The sequence below is a fragment of the Triturus cristatus genome, chromosome 4_1 (assembly GCF_964204655.1).
Source record: "Triturus cristatus chromosome 4_1, aTriCri1.1, whole genome shotgun sequence".
Lineage (NCBI taxonomy): Eukaryota > Metazoa > Chordata > Amphibia > Caudata > Salamandridae > Triturus > Triturus cristatus.
In genome coordinates this window covers 634245616-634268994 of record NC_140585.1, presented here as the reverse complement: position 1 = coordinate 634268994, position 23379 = coordinate 634245616, and the positions used below count along the sequence as shown (strand labels likewise).

The window sequence follows — 23379 nt, the reverse complement described above, 5'->3', positions numbered from 1 at the left end:
AACATCTGCTGCATTAGAAAAAGGATTATTTTACTGCCCGATACAGCCCAGCAAGAACACAACTTTTATTGTTCAGTGTTAATCTGGCATCCATGCAACTTGAGCCTTTGGCAGCAGTTTAGTCTTTGAATTCAAGAAAGTTTACTTTACCTACGAAATACCAATAGCAAAAAAACAGTCACTAGATATTCATACAATATGTACTTCAAGTAACCAAACTCAAAAAAGTATTTTCATATTACAGTTTATTTATTCACAGACTTCATAAGAGAATCTAACATTATTACATTGAAAAGAAATATTAAAAACATAGAAAACTTTATTTGTATCAAAATAATTACCATTTATAAGAGAAATACTCCACCTTAGCAACATTTTTGTCTCATACAATAATTAGAATGGTTTTAACAAACCAAGAGGAAAAATAATAATTTGTCGGCTGGCATTTAAACTGCATGATTCGCCCTCATTCTCTGGCAAAAGAGCTTCTACGGTTATTTAAGCCAGCAACCAAAATATGGATTAGCCTAATTAAGCGTTATCCCTGGAAGGTAGCAGAGTTTTTGTTAAAACCACATTGTTTGCGTACTAGTCTAGGTTACTAGCATAAATGGCAGAATATGCCACGGTTTGTGGTGCAATGACTGATCTTGTTTGCGGCATGCACTCCATCACTGAGCATGAACGAGGGCACCAGCTCCCTGGCCATAGCCAAATCCCTTGGGTCCGAAGTTCTTTGCGTAGCAAGCTGAAAAAAGAAAGATCATAATTACAGGAAGTAGAACAATGCCACTACACTGATATATAGACAGCACCGGGGACAAAGTAGGACATTTTTAATAACCAATACTCCTTTGATGTTCTACTTTCGAGGGAAAGGGTGCCCAGTGGGATTGCTACAAAATAGATTTTAAAATTGACTTTTATATTACTTGAAAAATACTTAGAGTCCTTTGCTTAATGAGACACAAGGGAACATTTTTGGGTGTTTGAATTGCTGAAGAAAAGTCCTACTTCCAGTCACCTCTCTTACAGGCGCACCAGTCTCTAGACCACATTGCTTTTTTCAGTTACAATTGGGTCTCTACACAGAACGTAACACCACTATTGGCTTTTTTAAGGATATATCTTTATTGATTTTTTTAATATTAAGCACAAAGGTCAGTGTGGAGCAAAGTCTTAACTGCACATGTAACTAGTGACAAACTCTAAACAGTTATTGTATGCACGTGACATAAAATTAGTTTGTGTTGACATAATTTAGAGTTTTAAAAATCACATCCTTAAATCTAGAATTCCTCACCTCAAAACAGCACAGGGTTGACTTGGTTATATCAAACCAACTAAAAAGTTATCTATTAATCGCGAAAGTAAAGTATTTAATGCACCCCTCCCCGTTTCCCTTTCACCTCTAGAAACTTTGACAATCCAGCCAAGCCCAATAGAGCTACATTAGGATAATATGTCTTTAGGGGACTGCATGTATAAACTGGAGGTAACATTTAAAATTACCTTTTTTGTTGTGATGCTTTTTTTTGTGGCCAGAGCTCCGGTACTGTGTCCAACTGAAGCATATACACTTTTAATCTACACAACCTTTAAAAGGTAGCAGTTCTCATTTTGGCAGGAAAACATAAACTTGCCCTTCGAAAGAATAACATATCACACCTCTGATTTTGGATTGAAAACGTATATGAAAGAAACTTACCTTTGCAGTAGATTTCTCCTTCTTTCTCGGTTTGAGTAGTAGATTCTAAGCTCTTGCCACATTTGGCACATCTAAAACAATTTTTGTGCCATGGCTGCAAAAAAGAAAAAAAAGAAAAAAGTAAAAAATGCATTCAGAGCGACTATACTTTTCTGAAAAAGAAGATATGAACTATTCGGTATACCCCCACAAGCACAACAATAGCAACGCAAAATTATTTGAAGAATTTATTTATACATTTTGAAACCATTGGAGGATATAAAACCTTCCACCCTCGTTTGGCCATATTTGGATTACAAGCTGCCAGTTTAAGCATCGAGCATTAACATGCCAGATACTGTACTCCATGGAATTCATTAGGGTGGCAACAGACAAAGGTTGTCTGTAACCAGACGACAAACCTTGCACATTCACTAGTTCTGCAGTTTGTTACAATGTGGTATATCATTGTTAGAAAGAAGAACAAAAACTGTAAATGTTTACAAGATCACCATTTGGAATCAACTGAGTGTGCGTGTGTTCTATAATACACACACTCATACATACACACACACGTGCCTTTTTTTCATGGCTTTATTAAAACAAACCCCATTAGAGAGACTTGTTGAACATTAGTAGAAGTAATTAAGTTATAGTATCCGGGCTTAATAAGTCTTTTCCGAAGTTTGTGTAACATCTGGTAGTTTTCATTGGAGTGGGTCAGCGTGGTAATACCAACTCTGTGGTTATATTAAATTGAAACAGTTTGAAAGCTATTGTATACATTTTGACTTCTGCATCTGCCATTAATTTATTTTTATTGTGGCAATCCAGGTTTGGCCTAAGTGTGTAGTTAATCTCAACATTAAAATTAATAATCACCATCACAGCCAGCTCAATTTCAAGATTTATAAATAGAAGGAACGTGCTTCCATCAGAAAAAAGGGGAGGGGGAGATTGGGGGTCGGCAGTGTGTCAGATTAGTAAACATAACTCATAACTCAAAGCGTGCAGCAGTATAAAGATCAATGTCCAGCCAAATACTTACTTTTATAACCAAAAGCAGTATTTTATTTCTAACTTTACTCATTCATAGGAAGGTTACGGCATTCACAGAACACCACAGTTTCTCCTTGACTTCAGGGCTCAAGTATTTCATTTGCAAGCCCCTGTCCCACCCATTCCTCACAATGTGATCGGGGTTATTCTCCATTCACTGGTGACCACATCAAGGCCTCACCTCAAGAGTCCATCCTGACTGTTCTTATACAGTCAAATGTAGCAGCAAGTCCACCAGGGCCCAGTAGGCCTGTAAAACGTTTTACCCTGGATGGAAGCGTATGGAGTCTTAGAGGGAGTCCCGTCTGCATGAACGTTTAACAGCTACAGTCCTGCTCAGGTGAGTCTGCTGCACACATGCTTAGCTGTGGCACACAGGCTTAGACGCAGCACTAGGCAAGCACAGGCTCTCTCCTTAGCCTGAGCAGTTGTGCTCTGGCAGCAATCAGAAATGTTTACGGGCTCCTCCTGCGAGGTAGGTTTCTACGCTTTCAAGGGGGGGGGGGGGGGGGGGGTTGGTAGAGAGGCATTGCAGATGCTACTGATATTGATCCTGCTTGGCAGAGGACAATTTTTGGGGTCTCAACCTCCCAATCTTAAAGGTCATTTCCAGACACCAAATGAGATTCACGGTCTGCTCTCTCTTGAAAAGCGGTCAGTCACAGCAACAGAGACTTCAAAGCGGATAGTCCCTCAGAGGCCATGGAAGTTCAGACCTGGATGTCCACCATAGTGATGTGTATTGAAAGGTAAATCTTAGGCTCATCACCATTTTTTATGATTTCCTTATCAGCCCATCTACTTCCTGTGAGGTGTCCAAGCTCCTTCAATGTGATCGCTCACTGAATCAAACACCACCCTCTGGAGAAAGGAGAGAGACGCTCCCCCTGTACAGGAGGGTATTTCTCCTCTTCCTCATTTCTTCACCAAGCATGCGTTTGGCCCTTCCAAAATGGAACCCAGCATCTTCCATGTAATGCATCATTACAGGCATACTTGCACTTAGAGTATGTACACAGCGCGCACATACACGCACAATGTCCAGCACTGTTACCTCCATGTATTGTGCCGCCACAGGCACACATACTCAGCACTCACATCCACTTTGCGCACACTGATCAGTACCGTAGCCTTTCTGTATTGCGCCACTTGCACGCACTCCTTGCACATGCACCATAAGCGCTCTGCACAACACCACACCCTTCGTGAACTGCGCTCCTCGTAGTTACACATACACCTAGTACATGCAGACTCAATCCCTGTATTGGAACTGTACCAGGTCCACATACAACCAGTGCTGAGTCACCACTCTTGCACTACACAGAACGTCACATCTAATGGATATAGGCCAAAAGACGAGGTAAGCACACAGCATCAGAACTTAAAAAAGGGAGTGTGCCTCTAGGCCTTACGCCAGTGGCGGGTTAAAAATGACTTGTTCACTCCTACTGGTCACAACACAGTATACAGTCACCACCACACTCGTGATGCTTAACTCCTGGTCAAAGCCGTAACCTTACACCACTAGGAGAGTAGCACTTTGAGGCCATTTCAGGTCCAACAAGACCACTATCCATGAGACAGGCCGATGTCATGGTGCACACGCATGATCCACGTTTACTTAGGACAACAAAAATCAGCAATAGGGATCCAGACAACAGTACAGCTAGACACTCAGAGCAGGGGTACACATCTGTTACAATGCAGAGTACTACTCCGTCCAAAAAGGTTTGGCTCATGACACTTTATAAGCATACAAAATGCAGTTATATAGGCACCGGTACACAATGTCAATTCAATTTATTTATGAATAGGAACTGCAATGAGTTCCACATAAAAATCTACAAAAAAGAAGAACATTTACTGTGTATCATATCATACTGTTCTTCTGAACAGTATAAAATACAATTGGGGACATAGCAATTACAATTTCACTATACAATTGAAGGTTAAAAGACAATATATATGAAAAAGCAGAAATTACTATATGGTCACACTACCTAATGTATAAAGTGCAAGTATGCACATATATAAACCTTTACACAAACAGTTCTGTAATTGTGCAAAACTGCATAATACTTTGTCCCAATTCATATCCTCACATCCTCCTTTATACAATTCAAGTACCCTAATTATCGATTTATTATCGAAAAAAATATGCTACACAACAGAGACCACGTTTGGCCTATCAGAACTAAACATTGTGGATTTTACATCTTGCCTTAAGTTCCAGTTTATAATGTGCAAAATATACTACCCATCATGGACCCTATTTGGCATTCCGGGACTAAGCACAACATTCTACATCTCTAAAAAAAAAAAAAATCTAAAAACTTTCGACCATACGAATTCGGGGGTGGGGGCTAATAGACGATTCCAGGCCTCCTCTGCGTTAGTGAGGTTTTACTTTAAAAATACAAGTCTTCATAAACGATGTAGTAATGGGGGACAAACCAATACAGGATTTAAATCTTGCACCTAATTTCCGCATAGATCACAAAGTCTATTCTCCCTAGGTATTCCGTCCCAGGCCCCTGTTCTAGTTCGCATAGGGAGCAGATTCATTCTTAACAGCAAAAGGGCTTCATGGGGGAGGTCCCATGCAACGTACGATTGTTTTTTTTTTATACATACAACTCCCCACTATTATGTCGTTTCTAGAGTGCCCTGAGCACACTCTTGTGACGGACTTCATCAATTATTATTTTTTTTATTAGAGTTTTCAAAACAGATTTTGGGTGAGAACATGTACCACTACGCTCAATTTCAAATAACGCTAAGGCTTTATCATAATTTCCAAAAACAACGCTTTTTCCCTTCAAGCTGAGAATTTGTTTGTGTCTTAGCGCAAAACAAATACAAATTACATCATTTTCCAATAAAGTATTACCCCACCTTAAACATGCTGCCATGGCGAACACGTAAGATGAGAGAAGCCCAATTCAAGCCAAAGAGCTGCTATGTTGGCTGCACAGTTCAAATTGCAGATTTGGCACCAAATGCGCCCTTCCATCATCTCAAATAAATCCCACTGCTGTGCATCCACAGAGTCGCATCTTTAACTATGATTAAACTTGTGCATTCTGTCTACAAAATCAAAATACAGCCAAGTGTCATTGCCCACAACATTTATATAGCCTACCAAGTGCCGAGACCTGGGATATAGCCTTACTTCTGCACTGGTCAATGTGATTACTGCTGCAGCACTTGCTTGAGAAACTCTTCCTAGATACGGGTACTGTGTCACAACCTCAAGTTTGTTTTTCCCTAATAAACTATTTTTCTAACCCTACATCCCGAAAATCTAAAGACACGATTTTTTTAAAATAAATATTTTAAAAAGTCAAGTGATTGGAGCAATGACCTAACTCATTAAGTCGCCTTTGCAAACCTATTGGAGTTAGATCCAATAGGATAGCGTCATCCACATAAAGTAGGCAACATAATTCTATAGGACCTAATTTTGGAGAGTCTCCTTTACAATGCCCAACCTGGCTCGGCAGATCATTGATGTACGAAAAAAGAAGAAGAAGAAAAAAAGAGAGGGCTAATAGGCACCCTTGCTTCAGACCATTATGAGTTACCACTTTACCTGACAGGCCCTCGTCGCCTCACATCAACTCCTGTGCCCATGTAGAGGAATTCAACGCAATGATCAATTTTAACAGATGCCCCGGAATCACCATTGCGGCTAATTTCCGCGACAGCGTCCCCCGGTCAAACGCCATGAGGAAATAAAAAAAAAAGCGGCATATAAGGCCATTCCCCTAGCTATTGAATATTTTTCAAAGTTTGTAAGACAGAGATGTTTAAGACACACAATTGATGGACGGGATGCAGAACAAATCAAAACATCCACCCCCCAGTCAAGAGATCTGGGTTAATTCCATCATTCTTATGCTCACCATGCCACCCCAAGTTTAGACCTGGCTATATGCAAATCAGTCTCGACTCTGTGCCTCATGGAAACAGTCCAACTCGAACTGCCAAGCCAGGTCCTCCCTGGACCGGAATCAAGCATCCTAAATAGATGTTATCCAGAGTGCCACTATGCTCACAGAATCCCACTTGTTTTACGGGTATAAGGTCATTACCAAAAGCCAAATCCTGGAGGTGAAGTATGCTCTTGGCAAACAGTTTCCCGGTTGTATCCAGTAAGGAAATCTGCCTAAAACTGGCAGGAGAAGTCTTGGGGCCCTTTATGTCTAGTGGAACCACTATGCTTTCTCTCCATAAGGGCGGAATAATTCTGCAAGCATAGCAGTAGGAAAACACAGGGTAAAGGAAATGAGCCCATGCCAGGCTATCTGGTTTAATGATGGCTATTGGGTGATCCTCCGGGCCAATCGCACCAGGGTACCTTGCCCCTTTAATAAAATTCTATTTCCTTACAGGAAGGAGGGCCATAGGTATTCACTAGGGAAGGCTCAGGAATGGACTCCAAATTAAAACTGTTCCGAGTGTTTAGTGCATATAGCTGTTAGATATATTGGGTCCATTCTGCATCAGATACTAAAATAGCTTCTGCCTTTGTTCTGCTATCATAGAATTCAGCAATTAGGGCCCAATATTTAAGTGATACATTTGGAAGCCTCAAGTCTGGTGCTTACCAGCTTTAATCTATTAATTTCCCTTTGCCTAAAAAATTATGCCTACTTAAATTGGTCCCTTACTAAGGCCTTCAATTCCCCGATTTAGCTTTCTTACCCTTCACGAAGAAGCCACTGGGTTGTAGATAACGTGGACTTGTTTTTTACTTCCACATAATCTAAATAGTGACAAATACTTCTCAAACCAGCTAATGGGATTTCCCTGACCAGGACCAGAACTTGCATTTTTTTAACATATTTCCCCAAGCATGTCCGGTTTTTATTTGACCAAATGTTATGTCCATTTGTTCTATTGTGCATAATAGTTTCATATCCTGGATTCCAACAATTAAGCATCTTAAATTTCAAATTAACATCCACTGATGAAATACTCGTCACTCAGATCCGTCCACAGTATCTTAAACTCAGTGCATGCTCCAAAGAGTTGATACGACACCACCATATAGTCAATTAATGACTGCCTCCGGGCAGCATGGAACGTTAGGGAGGCAGGGGAGTCCTCTGGAAATCTCCCGTTTAATATAACTAGGTCATTAGTTCTCAAAACAATAAAAGAAACTCAATCATCTCCTATCCGATCAGGTAGGAGCTGGCAGCATAATTTCAGTGATAGACCATGCCTCTTCCAATTATCAGTTCCAAAAGGCCAGTAAAGAAGAATTGGATTTTAGCATCATAATTATCAAAGAGAAATCTTCATAGGCACCGATTCTATGCCCCAAAAAAAAGATGGAGTCAACAAGAAAAAAATTGGACGCCCTACCAGGAGGAATGTATACGTTTACCAATAAAAGGGTAGAGTACCGACCTCGTGTTACATTACCCAAGGTCAGTTTAAACACATACAGAGTTTTGACAGGTGAATAAAAATCAGTGGGTTGCAATATACACAGGACAGCTAAATCACTTCTTGCATGACCTTTTGCTGAATGTTTTGCTGCACAACAAAAGACCCCCAAATAAATCCCAAAACTAAAATCTATGCAGCTCCATGTTTCCTGAAGGCAGATTATCCATGCATCGTAAACCATTAGGGAACTTTATTTAAAACTTGGGTTTCCTACACCAGCCACATTCCAAAACAGGATCTTTCCCCAGGGGCTACCTCTGCAATATGGGACATTTTTTATTTCCTTTAAGAGCATTCAGTGAGCCCGCTACCCAATTCCACAACCAATTCAACTCACCCCCACTAGATTTGGTAGCCCTTTGATACTCATGTCCCACAATATTAATCACTCTTTTACCTTTGTTACTACTAACCAAGATTGTGATAATATCTTTCAGGTTTACGGACCCACTGAAATTAGTGATCGCTCTGCAGAAGGCCTGATGATCTCCAAGGGATTCGGTTTGAGCAGGTAGTGGCTCCTCATGCAAAAATACATCAATCCAATTTTTCCTAAAATGATCAACACTTGCCAACACTAACGGCAATTATCCCAGAGCTAAAAGTAACTTTGGAATTCGGGAGCCCATTTCGAAGGACCAATAAAACCTGCTCAATATCTTCACTTATCAATCTCAGTTCCTCAATTTCAGATAATGACTGCAGAACGCAACTTCTATTAAGTGAGCCCAATTCCCTGTCAAACAGGGAAGCAAATATCCGGGTATTAACTACTTGTCCTGGCTTACACCTTACTAATGCCCGATCACTATACTTTTGTTCTGCTCCCAGTTACACTATCTTTGTAGAGGGTGAAGAAAAAGAAAGAAGAGGATTTTTCATCCGGACAGTCCAATTCCGGATCACCATGGGGCCCAACAGCCTTCGACCCTTTTCCTTTTTGGTGAAAAATAGCATTATCGGGTTTTACAGGCCTTCAGACAAACCTCAATCTTTTTGATTTAAGTGTAGTGATATGTCGCTACTTCTTCCAATTCCATGCTTTTACCCCTATACACTCTGAGAGGCACCCTCCCCACGGGGATCAAAAAAAGTTTCAACCTTAGACTGTTTAATAAAAGAGGGAGCAGTTGTGAAGGCCGGGTCACCCGATGTACTAGTGTTTCCTTTTTTAAATATTGGATAAATAGATGAGTAATTTTTTAGGTGATGAACCCTTTATAATTTCCCTTGCCAACACCGAGCAGGTGATTATCCACAGAAAGCTGATTTTGGGGGGGCAATGCAACACATCGTTTAGTGCTGCGATATCCCCAACCCGCCCGGTTGAGGAAGATCCCGTCACCACAAATTCCAACTTGGACTGCCATTTCCCTTACCACTATGTTAGCCAGGGTAGCCTGAGTATTCAAATCAGTACCGATTTCGGCTTTTCCTAGGTGGGTACCGGCAGAAGTGATGTGCTGCACACCCACCAAAATCAGGGACAATACATCCAACATGATCAGAGTTGACAGTACATTTTTCTGACAAAGTTTAAATTGATGAGAGAATTATCTCGAAGGCACTTAAAATATCAGAGTTGTCCCCCACTCCCCTATTCTCATTTACACCCTCGGTCATTAGTTGCCATATGTCATGTGCACCTTTATTTAGGGTCCCCTCAGAATTCGATAGCCTAGATGAACAAGAGAGAAAAACACTTGGAGTACTGCTATGAAGAGCTAGCATTTGTAGACCACTAGCAGGACAGTCCGTTGACAGTCTCAAATCTAATTTGTGATCAGTCGGTGATTTTAAGTTGGCCTCCATTACTTGGGTTTTCCCCCCATGGGTATATCAATAGCCAGTAGTGTAATGTTTAAATCCCCACGATCAAAGCTACATTCATTCCCACAATGTTAGTTCTGGGGTGTCGGAGACAACTCAGAGTGGAAACCATCCTAATTTTGGCTCGCCCACATTTACGGGGTCAGGTATAACCACAGAGCTCACGGAATTCCACGAAACAGCTTTTTACCAGCGTCTTATTTAAAAAATAACATTAGCATCTTCCATGTGTGTTTCATATCTCAAAGCAATATGTTTGACTGGCGTTGTTCACTAGGCTGGATAGGTTGAATTGTGAGATGACCATATTATGCCCAACTCCTCAGCATTAACCACTCCGGGGAATGCTCCCTCTGTTAGTCCGTAATGTTTTGCTCCTCAAATCCTTGGTGAACATAGTAAATCCGTAGGATGAGAATTCAAAATGGACAGATGGTCTTGGGGATTCTTTTGTTTGATGGTTTTAAGTAATTTAGGGGAACTAGAGTGATCAAATAGGTTTCCAACCAACCCAGAGGTGGGCTCTAATCCTGTCCCTGCCGACATAATTAGCCGACCAGAACGTAAGCCTGTAGAGAGCATCTTCCGTCTATACAGAATATTCTTAATGTCACTCGGGTCCAGGGAAATTGAACACTTGGCTCAAGCTTTCGGATGTGTCAAAAAAACCGATGGGAGCAGGTAACGTGATAATACAAGAGCTCAGTTCACCAAGGACATGGTACACTAAGAGGTAAAAAATATATAGATCTCCTTAATGCATCAGCCCATATAAGATGCACAAGGGATGGTTGCCTGACGTTATATGCCTTTAAGAAGCAGAACCACACAGGACTGTGCAAAACTGAGCAAACCTCCGGTGGTGGGCACCAGAGGGGCCAACAGAAATACTACGCAAGCTGCACCCAGTACTTACTGGGCCGCTTCTGCAGGAGTCGCGGGGCACAAGTTACGCTCCCTGCAACCAAATACGGTTGCAACGTTCGTGCCAAACTGCAGATGGTCTCAGTGGGTCGGGGTCAAAGATTAAGTTTGAAGTCAAGGCCGCTTACGCACCTCTTTTGCTTGGTTTGGCCGGATTTTCAGGATAAAGCAATGGAGGAAGATTTGCCATGCCTAAGCAGCAGCAGCAGCGAATGATGGGCAGTGGCTGTAAAAAAAAAAAAAAACTAAAAAAAAAAAAAAAAAAACTAAAAAAAAATAACTAGGCGTCCAGACGAAGGCTGAGGCACGGAGGTTTGGAGGCAGTGGACCGAGCAGGAGCACACCAGGCCACCCACAAACCGCACCCAGACCTAGCTACATACACCCCCCCCCACCCCCCACCCCATGATATCGAAACTACAGTTTAACAGGTTAATCCAATAACCGATACTCCGGTACAGCCACATCCTATGCCCCGCAGGCTTGCTCCCAGCTCCCACATTCACGCTGCGTCCGTCACCAGTACACAAATTAAAACACTTTAAATTTGGTGGGTAAAATAACACAAAAATATCCCCACCCCCCATGGGGTGTCTACAGCTTTCATTATAGCAAATAGAGCTCCAATTTTCTTATTCCACAGAAAATGGTAAAATAAAATTCAAAGTGTGCTTTATCAGGAAATCCTTCTGAACGCTATGAACATCAAAGAGTAACAGGCTTTCTTAAAGATTTCACCAAGACAAACAAGCCATTATCCTACTGTTTACTTTACAAAAAAAGATATACTGTAATGTGCTCTCCCAATTTTACAATTAAAGCAAACTATGGCATTTCCCAAAAAGGAATAAAGGGGGCAGACAAGAAAAATGTACAGGGGAGGCCTGAAATAATATATCACATTTACTAGCACCATAACCCCCCCCCTCCCACCCCGAGTATGAAAGGGAAGTATTACAAATGAAAAACCTCTATCAAGACCTATATTTCTTTGAATCTGACCTGTTCAGGTTCTGTCCTGCCAACAAATAACCTATGTCTATGAAATCATAGAAAAGGTACAAAAAGATAATTTAAACTCATTTATATTCTTTATTACAAATATTTAATATTTTTTTGTTAATTATATGTCTAATAACATCTCATTTTATTATTATTTGGATCAATTAGAGAAACACTGTTTGTGTACATATTAAATAGCATCTGCAATTTATACAAAAAAACATAAGTTACATATAATACATGATAACTAACTGTATATACATTAGTTGTGATGACCCCACAACTACAAAAGCATATACATGAACACGATACACACTACTACATACATTCATCAATCATTCTCATACTTAGAAAAACAGCATGAGATTCGATCCTGTAGGGGATCCGAACAAATAGGTTGGAGGAAAAACAGAAATCAAACTGTTTCTGATGACACTATGTCTCCAAGGACCACTCCTCAGGGATAGTACTTGATTTTTGGTCTATGCGCGCTTTGGTGGAAAACCACCTTCCTCAGGACCAAATATGGATGGAAAGGAATCTCGAGCCCAAAAGAGAGGGCTGGGTGGTGGGGGGGGTCCATCTTCAGCTATGTAGCGAACTGCATAGGATGTAGGTGGTGTCGTCTTCAATACAAATAAGCCAGGGGACAAGTTTATACAGAGGCCAGCAAAATACTAGATTGGTCTCTTATTAGCGTTACATATAGTTGTATAGTTCATCCAGTCCAGAAAGCACAATTCAAAGTGTGTCAACATCAAAATGGTTGCCCAAGAATGGGAAGTCACTTTATTGTATATGTAATCTCAGTTAGACTCCCAGCTGCATAGAGTAGTTTCCAGCACAATCTCCATACCGTAGTAAGTGGTTGTGAGAGGATAGATGAAAGGGAAGTATTACCTTAGAGGAGCCAATAGTGGTACTTGTACTGTTACATGGCAGCAAATGTTTCGAAATAATAAGATACCTGGTCCAATTTAGAATGGACTAATACAATACTACCCAATTGTGACCACCTAAAACATGGATATTAAGGATCCTGCACCAAGAAGCCAGGACCTAAAAGCGCTTGAGCACATCCCCCTACTCTGGAAGACTTCCATTTGTACTCAGTTCACCAAAAGTGTCAGTACTGGGTCCTATGCACAGGCTTTCTGGGCAACAGGCCCACAGTACATGCAAAAGCTTGCACTTTATTTTTTTTTTAGAGCCAGGAAATCCCTTGAGAAGAGTGTGTGCTTTATAAAAGCCAGACAAAGCTGGCCTTCTGTGCCTCTTTAAGGCGCCTGAAATCTGAGCAGGCTACTCGGATGTCAAAGAATGTTCGAACAGATGACACAAAGGAAGAATACTGAAAGCCCTGTGATCCGGTTTCAGGAAATGACTGGACTGAACCATACCTTTATAAGCACATGAAGTTCCAAAGTTCCGAAAATGCCTACCTTAACAGCTTTTAATGATGCTTTGAGGCATCCTCAAAGACCGAACAGGCTGCCTTCTTGCCCTCCACCGAAACCCGTGGATTGGGTGTGTGCACCAAGGCTTCCTGTAATGGACTCTCCAAATTGGAACATAATTTCTTGAATACATAAATCACCACCATAGGGTACATTAGACACCTTATCTCGTTTGACAAGACCCACCATGAAGCACCCGATCACTCATTAAACATGCAATGGAAGTGGCTGACTTTCAAGTTAGACAGACAATTGATATTGCTTTTATAACAGACCTGGGCGGACGCCAGCTCTGGCCATACCTGGCTATTGCCACCCCCCTGGCTACTCATTAATCAGGCTGGACCGCAAAGGTAACAGAGGCGGGGGTCTAGCAAATATCTTTAAAGCCCATTTTAAAGTCAGAATTGACCCTCTACCACACCCTGGCTGTGAAGCCATGACCTTCAAAATTGGTCTTACAAAACACCACTCCATTAACAGAGCCTTGATTTATAGACCACCCTTCCCTAGAAACTTCTTTCCAGATCTGGACAAGTCCCCTTGGGACATCAAAGCCAATTACCCGGATTTCAAAATTCGGGGTGATTTGAATTTTCACCTAGAAAATAAGGAGGATCCAGATACCAAGGATCTCACAGCCTCACTCTCTTTTAGGCTTATCGCAACTAGTTGGGGGTCCCAAGCATTCGAGTGGCCATACCCTAGATGGCAATTTTTCCAGACTGTCCTCTTATTCAGGTCTCCCCTTCTTTACCATTAACCTGGTCAGACCATGAAGCAGTGATGTTCCATCTGAACCTAGTGGGCCACAGTCCAGCTGAGCAAATAAGCCGGCCGAACCTGAACTATTGACCCTGGCACTTAATTTCGGAAGGTCTACTCACAAAGACTCTGCTTGAATCTAGCTTACCAATATCTCCCAATTTGGATCAAGCAACCGATGATTATCATCAATGGATTAGTGATTCCATTAACAGTCTAGCTCCAGCTAAACAAGGATATAACAAGAAAACTGTTCCATATGAACCTTGGTTTATCGAAGAGCTTAGACTGGCCAAACAACTGTGCAGAAGGTTAGTGCAGAAGGTTAGAGCGGAAATGAAGGTTGAACTATGACTTGGACAATAAAGACTCCGATAAGTCAGAACTATTACAATACAAGAAGCTTTTGAACAAAATTAAATCTACGTTTTTTATTGAAATGATTAACTCAGCTAGGAATACTTTTATTCTCCACAGTGGTCAAGCTAAGCAACCGGCCACCAGCGAGTAACCTTAAAGCAGATGCCTCATTCTGCAATAAACTTGCCACCTTTTTCAGAAGCAATGTAGAACTGATTATCAATGCTTTAACCTCAAACCCGAGCACAGTGGGGCAAGGCTTGAATGGCAACCCACAGGCAGCTAGGGATAATGACAACTCACAGCCAGAGGGGGGTAATGGGGACAAAGCTGGAAATATGAGCAGGAAAGCCACTACTTTGGGGACCAACATATCAGGATGCACCCAATCCATTACCTCCACTCTCTCTCTGCATTCTCCCCTCTCACAACATACCAAGAAACCAACGGGTTCAATCAAATTAAGTCAGGCTCTCCTTCTGACACATGTCCGCCCAAAGTCTTGAAGCTAGCTTCTGCTATAGTTCCTGAACATCTCTTGGGGATCTTTAATCAAATGCTCCAGTCGGGATACTTCCCAAAAAAAAGAAAAATCGCATCAATCCTTCCTCTTCTAAAAATAAATAAACAAATAAATAAACAGTGTGGATGCCGATAATCCCAAATAATTACAGGCCAATCTCTTGACTTCCCTTTCTGGCCAAACTGATTGAGAAAGCTATAAACACCGAACTCACTATTTACCTAGGAGCACAATTTACTGGATCCATCGCAGTTTGGTTTCAGAAGCCAACATAGCAGTGAGACAGCCCCGATTACAGCTACAGAATATGTCAGAACTACTCTAGACAAAGGAGAAAAAGTTGCCCTAATATGGTTAGACCTCTCTGCAGCGTTCTACACCGTCGACCATCAACTCCTTATCAACCGGCTGTCCAAGTTGTGAGTCAGCGGTAAGGCCCTTAAACTCCTCAGCTCATTTCTCACCGACAGACTTCAGTATGTGGAATACAACGGTCACAGATCCACGTCTTTCACCTTCCCATGTGGCATACCGTAAGGGTCTGAATTGAGCCCTATGCTTTAATTTATACGTCACACCCCTGGCTTCACTAATCAAACACCTGAGATTTTCGGTAGTCTCTTATGCTGACGACACCCAAATTGTAGTGTCTGTCACAGAGAATGCAGATAACACAGCTAAATGCTTTTGCAACTGCATGGTACAGATTGGGAGGTGGATGTCAAAAAGCTGTCTGAAATTGAACTCCGACAAAACTGAGGCAAGCAACCCTCCTTCTGGTCTCCTTCCTGGTGGCCTCAAGGGTTGGGTGCCCTCCCCATTCCGATGCTTAAGGTGAAAATCCTGGGAGTACAGTTTGATGAAAAACTGTCTTTTGTGGGACATGCTGTCTTTTGTGGGACATGCCATTACCTCATGTTCTTTCAGCTATAAATAACTCAGGAAGATTTTTCCTTTTACCCCTATGGACTTACGCAAACCAGTGATCACAACACTGATCTTCTCTAAAATAGATTACTGCAACAGGCTTTTCCTGACTGCCCATAAGAAAGTACTTGACGAACTACAAATGGTCCAAAATGCGGCTGCTAGATTGCGTTTGGGAATTCCAAAGCATCAGTAGGTGTTCAAGTCCCTCCCCCTACTCCACTGGCTCCCGGTCAAGAAGAGGGTTATGGTCAAGGCCTTGTGCATAGCCTTGAAGGCCCTCCACTCAGAGGGCCCAGCTACTATTAAGCAACTCTTTCATCTGTACACCCCTGCCAGAACCTTAAGATCGGCCTCCCAGGCTAACCTGGCTGTTCCCAAGTTTAAAAGAGCTACATGGGGAGGCAAGAGCTTTGCAGTGGCCACTGCCAAACTCGAACACGATGCCACTAACACTCAAAACTTCAGGAAATCTATTCACGTTTCGGAAAGCTCTTAAAACTTAGTTATTCAACCACTAGTTTATCCTGCTCCTCCACCCTTCCTGTGTCTCACTAGGCTGGTGTTATTTTTCACTCGGACCCACCCCGTTTTTGGCAGTCAGCGCCTAGACACCCATGGGTAGTAGTGCGCTTTAGAAATACTTATTTAATTTCAACATTTTATAATGGTCTGAAAACCACGTAAAATTAAATAAGAAAATATATATATATAATTTTTATAAGGAAAATCAATCTGGTAAACAATTAGTTTTAAAATAAAATTTAGGGCGCCAGAGTGTTTGCCATTTTTTGGGCACAAGTCCATCTGCAGCATACCAAAAGAAGTTTCCCATTCTGCAACGGGTTGTTTTCCTTGACGACTGGCATAGCCGATGCTAGCACAGACAAAAAATGATCTACAACTAAAAACGAATACATTAACAAAAACGTTTGTGGAAAATTAGATTTAAATCGATATTTTAAGAATGTGGGAAACATTCATTGCCTTGCACATTTTCTTTTGCTGAGATCTTTGAAGTAGTTATTAGGGGCTCTGTACAGAAGCTCCACATGTTGCCCGAGTACATAAATCGACAATTATGTAAATATCTCCCAAGGGAGAACACAAGATTCCTACATCTTCTAGAATAGCAAACTTTATCACAGGGAAACCACAAAGATACACAATGAGTGACGGTATGCATGAGAAACATTTGCATTGCAGTGAATGCTTTGGCCAACTTATGTTGTCAGGTGACTGCGCATGTGCATTCAGGAGTGAGATCACGATTGCCCAAAGCCCCGCTCCCCTCAGAAGCCCATGTGTGTTACAAGACACTGGATTGTAGCGCAGGGATCAGAGGTAACTTTGGGTTACTGAAGTCCAGATATCTTCGCCTTCATCAGTCAGGTTGCGCAACATGGTACGACTCCAGCATCTCCCCACCACAGACCATTCTGAAAAAAACCCAGTGATCTGTGCCACACTGCACGATCTTGCTATTGGGAGAGGATTGCAGAAAGGCCTGGACAAAGGTAAAAGCACGGAAGATGAACCCTTAGAAGGTAGTAAGTATATAGATTCAGCTAAACCAATCTCTTACAAGCAGAAAAACAAAAGCGGATTGCGCAAAAGTGAAAACATTTTACTCACTTCAATAAAATGAAAGTTGAAATTGTAATGGATTATGAACACAGCGGCATGAACTCCGAATGAATGGCAAATGATAAACATGCATACCAATCTCAAGCGGTAATACAAATGCAAACAGCTTTTGAACAACTTTAGGTTTTGTGGAATTGTTGCACACAGAGTAAAATGTCAAAGAAAAACAAGCATGAGCATATACACACCCGAGGGCAACTGGCTTATTGATGCTTAGTCTGTTTGGGGTGCCCTGTCATGCAAGACTGAGGTCCAGCCCGCTCCCGGGACACCGTTCCACAATAGAGGTCACATTAGCTACGAGTCTCACACACCTTGGCCATGGTACATCTTGGGTTGAGTCGTTGGCCTTCTCTAACTGAAAGCATTTAGTATTACCACCCATCACTCTGGGCTTTATACACAGGACATTTATACGGTTGAATTTTGGAACACCAACTCCGCATTTGAACAGCTAGCACTGATCAGGAGAAATAGCCAACAAGTTAAATCTGTGTCATGTAATATTTTGAACACACACACACATATGGACACAGTTCAGAAAACTTTATTCTGCATGTATCTTACCATAAAAGATGCATAACAAGACATAGTCCATAAAACATTTAAATAGGTCAATATACCGAAGCATCATTGTAATCAATACATTATAAACGAATACCGCTGACAAAGACTGTCCACATTGCACCATAAAAAGGTTAAATAACCTACCAAAACACAATAACCATTTCAGTTCACCCTCTACCCTAAAAACGGCCGACATATTTAAGGTAAAGTCCATTTTCCAGAATTCATTCACTCGCAGAGACTGCATAATGAGCTATGTAATTTGCTCTATTAAAGATTCAAGATCGCCGACACTGTATTTAACCCAAGCTATATTATGTTGGAATAGATCTTTACTTCTACGGTGTAGGGCAGGAACTATGTGAAGGCTTTTGTGTAGAACGCTTGGGGAACTATGGTTAGTTAGGTGTCGCCCTTTGGATGGGCAGGAAGAGCAAACGATGATGCAAATGGACAGCTGCAACAGCCTTTCAGGGCTTATCGGCCTGTTCATGACTACATGACTTCCAGGGCCCCGGATTACGTTTGAGCTGCTGTCACTGGGCTGGTCTTTATTAATCACTACTAGGGAATGCTGCCTACATTTAGGGATACTACAACATCATCCAAGGATACGTTGAATGACGTGGTCTCCTGCTCAAGGGAACATGGGTACAGAGCGGACAATTTCTCTGAGGCTTTTTTGTTGTTGTTTTTTAGGGGTTAATGACCTTTGTCCATCCAGGAGTTGGACAGAGGCCATGCATGCCTAATAGCAGAGAAGTGCATAATAAGTGGTCGAAATGCATGCAGTAAGGTTTAATGACCATGTTAAAGCGAGCAGGTGCCTGCTGCTCTTGGGGTACTTCCAGTGCATTGCTATGCTTTCTGTGAGGTCATCAGAAAGCAATATACTGAATGTAACTGTCAACCAATAGCAAATTCATTAACTACGCATTAACTGCATTTCACTACTTAGCAAACAGTACAGTATACGTATTTAAATGTGCAGTTTGCAATACTGCAGCAAATCATTTTGCACTTTAAACTTAATGCATACATTCCTATAATTGTTAAAGCGGAAACAGAATAGTGTCTGCACGAAGTGGCTCAACGCACCAAACATTTGTCTTGCTACGATTTGCGATGTTTAGTGTATAATTTTTCCAGATGCTCAAAGAAATGCCCGCACATCCATTTTCCAACATTTAGCTTAATGAGACAGAACCCGGTGGTGTAACCCATGTACATAGTTTCCATTTCACACTATATTTTCCACCCAGAATTCCTCCAGGGGGTTGCTGTAATTATAGCATGTCAGTCTCCCATTGTACAAGCCATGGGACTGTAAATTATCCAATTTAAACTTTTTTTTTTTAGATGCATAGACCAGAGAATCTGCAAAGATCACAGAGTCAAAAAGTCTGCGCGTGTCTTAGGCTCTTGCTACACAGTTTTCTCTAGCTCAGGTTTTTGCGGTATTCATTTTTTTCATCACACAAAAAGAATTGGGGATCGGGAGCTATTTGGAAAGGAAGAAGGTCCGGTACCCGTGCTCCCAAAGAACAACGTTTATAGCACGGGGGGGCTGGGGGGGGGGGGGGGGGGGGAATGGGGTAACTGTTCCTATGGTCTCAGGAGAGTGGCAACCAAACTGTGGTTGGTAAGAGGGAATAGTAACACGTGGTCACTCTCAAAGAAGGTTGGGTTTATAAATAGGGGTGGGGGGAATCTCTCCTTTTGGATATAGTGCCATCACACACCCTTGCGAGTGTCATGCTTCAGGGCGTTGCTTCTCGTGGGGGCGGCGCTGCAGTCCCCCACGGCCCCGCGAGGGGGCTCTTTAGCAGAGATCTTTTAAGGAGACGCCGCAGTTGTGCAGGTCGGTGTGTAGTCCTGGGAAGGTAAGCGAGTGGGTGAATTAAAATTACCAAATGTTACCTAGAACCTGTATTTATTTGGTGGTCCGAGTGGGAAGTTTAAAATAGGTGTGAATCCTGGAGCTCCTCTTAAAAACAAATATAGCGGGCAGATGTAGGACTAACTGCGGCTCTCAGAATAGGTGCCGGAGTGAATAAATCACACACAAAAAGGGTCAACATGCGGTGTGCTGTGCTGCTATTGAATGCACACGAGGCATGCATATTATAGTATTATGCCCGGGTGTATTAATAGTGACAGACAGGACACGTATCACAGGGTGCAGCTGACAATTGTGCAAAAGGGTGGAGCTTATAGGCTGAATCTGTAATTGGATACCCTATAGTTCCCACGTGCACATGGCCGGCTGAGAAGGTTACCGGCGTAATGAAACCGGGTGAGGTTTAGTGCACATCTTGAAAACATCGATAATAAATGTAGATGGCGGTATGGACTTCGAAACACAAGCCCAAGGCCTGCGGTGCACTGCGATCAAGTCATCTTTATAGTGGCTAATGTTCGGATAATACGAGGACCAATGAGGCGTAGTGGAAAATTCTGCACACAAACGCACACTTCCTGCGCTTCACGTGTTTTTAAAAAAAGGGTCGAATACACTTCAAACACACAAATGCGCTCCTGTACTCCGACCCCATATTAAGGAAAATCGGGGTTCGTCTGTGCGCCATGGGACTATAAATTACCCAATTTAAACTTTTTTTTTTTTTAAAGATGCCTAGACCAGAGAATCAGCAAAGAACAGAGTCAAAAAGTCTGCGTGCTTCTTAGGCTGTTGCTACACAGTTCTCTAGCTCAGGTTTTTGCGGTATTAATTTTTTTTTAAACTCCCACTAAAATGTAATATCATGTGCATCTCACCTCAGGTAATTTTGCATACAAGTTCTTATAGCCCATAATGAAACCGTAACTAGACAACAATTTATACCCATGCAATGTTACCGTTTCTATGACAATTCCCCTGCCAATGCTCTTCCAGTATATATAAATGTACTCTCTATACTTGCTTCTCTAGAGAGCAAAGTGAGAAAGATCTACTAGCCCGGTGCATTTAAATCACCGGGAATACATTGAAAGTATTTATTTCAACAGTTCTGTGCCACTACAGAAAAGGGTATGCAAGGATCATACGCACACAGGTTTGCCTTTTCTGCGCCCAGTTGGGTCTCACTTACAGACAGCTTTACTAGTTCATAAACGCCTACCGTATTAAATAAACACAAGCGCTTTTATTCCGTACTTGTTCTTGGTTTGATGACTGTCGGTTTCAGCTCCCTGATCTTAATAAAATGGCTTTCCTTGCGTATTCTTGTGTTTGTCCCAGTCTCACTCCATTTTCATTGGATGAGCTGTATCCTTACATTGTGGACTTCAAGACCAAGCACTGCAGTGCACGAGGGACCATTTTCTCTCCCTCTTTACTCTTCTGCGCCACCCCCCGCCCATGGTGCTCCATGCACCACCTGTTGCTAACACAGCAACAAGAGGCCATCTTTAGATTTATTATTCTTTTTAAACTATCTCCAAATCGTGGCCCATGGGCAGCCACCTTGCGATGCTAGGTTCATTCTTTTTAAAATATGTAGGCCTAAATGGCCGTCAGTGGCTGAGCATGCACCGTCACCATCTTGGAATGTTTGTATGAAACATAAGAAGCATTCACAGTTGGCTGCCGTGCATATGCCATAAATATGCACACTGTGGTCATCATGAAATGGTTTTTGTTAGGCTTTAGGAGAAAACATTCCAAGATGGCAACAGTTTACACACAAGCGTGCATGCATGTATGCCCAGCCATCGTTCCACAGATTTTTTTACCAAAAAGAATAGTTATCTATCAAAACAAAAACATTTCAGGCATAGAGTGCCGCATAAATTATGCAAAAAGAGAAGCAGAGAACTCTGGACAGTTCTCAAGTTTAGGTGGAAAACCGCTCCAGTACAGAGCACTCGCAACACCAGAAACTCTAAATTTGCTCACCTCAAATGTCTGCTTTGCTATCATGGTCTTTAAGCGTACGATTAGCACAGTGCCATCCATGCCGAGATAGAAAGTGACAAAGTATTTTGCCATCTCTACAGCAAAGTCTTTAAACATAGAATTAGCACAGTGCTATCCATGCAGAGCTGTAAAATGACCAAAGCCTTTTACCACTCCAGTCACAGTATTACAGCTTTGGATTGGTAAAATACCATCCAAGCCAAGCTGAAATGAATAAAAGCAACCCCCGACACGTGTTCTGCTCTCAGACATTTGAGGTAAGCAAATTTAGAGTGTCTCTGGTGTGGAGTGTGCTCTATACTGGAGCTGCTTTCTACCTAAACTAGAGAAATACCCAGCATTCTCTGCTGCTTTTTTTTGCATAGATCTCTATTGCTTTTTCCTAAATATATTCCCATTTACCAATTAAATGTCTACTTTAAATTAACATTTAAACTTAAATAGAAAATAAATGTTAAGCTATTAATTTGAATTTTTTTATGCCATAAACAGTGGGCACAAATCAGGTTTTGTAATATATAGCTTTATTAAGGTTAATGTTTAAAATATACTGAGATAGTGATTCTGACTTAACTGCAATGATATCCAATATAATGTCTGCAAAGCAAGGACTCTCGATGTGGAGCCCTGTAAGTAATGGGGCGCGGGGGAAGAATACCTCAGTTATTCACCTCAGATTTACTGAATTTACTTTTGAATTTGTAATAGTGTTGAATACATTTTTCATTTTTTTTAAATCATAAATTAGTTTTTTGTACAAGTTTTTTATTGGCAGTTGTACAATAATCAAAACAATACAGGCATACTGGAAGCACACTTCAGAATATCGTGCAGAATTACGAAAACAGTCCAAGTCCCTAATCCCATCCCCAAAGACTCAATTTCTTCTGTGCATTATCAAACTTCATAAAACGAGTCTTATACATTGCAAATTGTAACAACTGACCAGTCCCTAGGTGGAATATCTCCACTGCATCTGTCCCACAAGGTTTCACAGCCCCCTCCCCCTCAGTCTATCGATAGATAAGAGAGAACAAGCATAGTGCCCAAATATTCATGTCACATACAATTGGGGCCCCACGTAATACCAGTCGGACCATCCTCACCCAAGTCCTGCAAACCAGTCGGACTATATTGGGCATGGAAGGTGGAACCCTCGCACCAATCATTAATAATTCGGTCAAGGGGATGCGGTTACAAGTACCCCTCAGCAACCTGGATTACCAATTTTCAGGATCGTCCATCTAATGCA

General features: G+C 41.7%; 1 protein-coding gene across 3 annotated transcripts in view; it reads right to left on the bottom strand.

The window, feature by feature from the left end:
* Positions 1-228: 228 nt before the first annotated feature.
* Positions 229-23379, bottom strand: part of CSRP2 (cysteine and glycine rich protein 2) — a 79204-nt gene continuing 56053 nt past the window's right edge. For all 3 annotated transcript variants that reach the window (XM_085653009.1, XM_085653008.1, XM_085653010.1), the window contains exons 5-6: positions 1709-1802; positions 229-748 (exon numbers count right to left, since the gene is read on the bottom strand). In XM_085653009.1, the coding sequence (XP_085509135.1) occupies positions 672-748; positions 1709-1802 (171 nt within the window). In that variant the 3' untranslated portion in view covers positions 229-671. The remainder of the gene's footprint in view (positions 749-1708; positions 1803-23379) is intronic.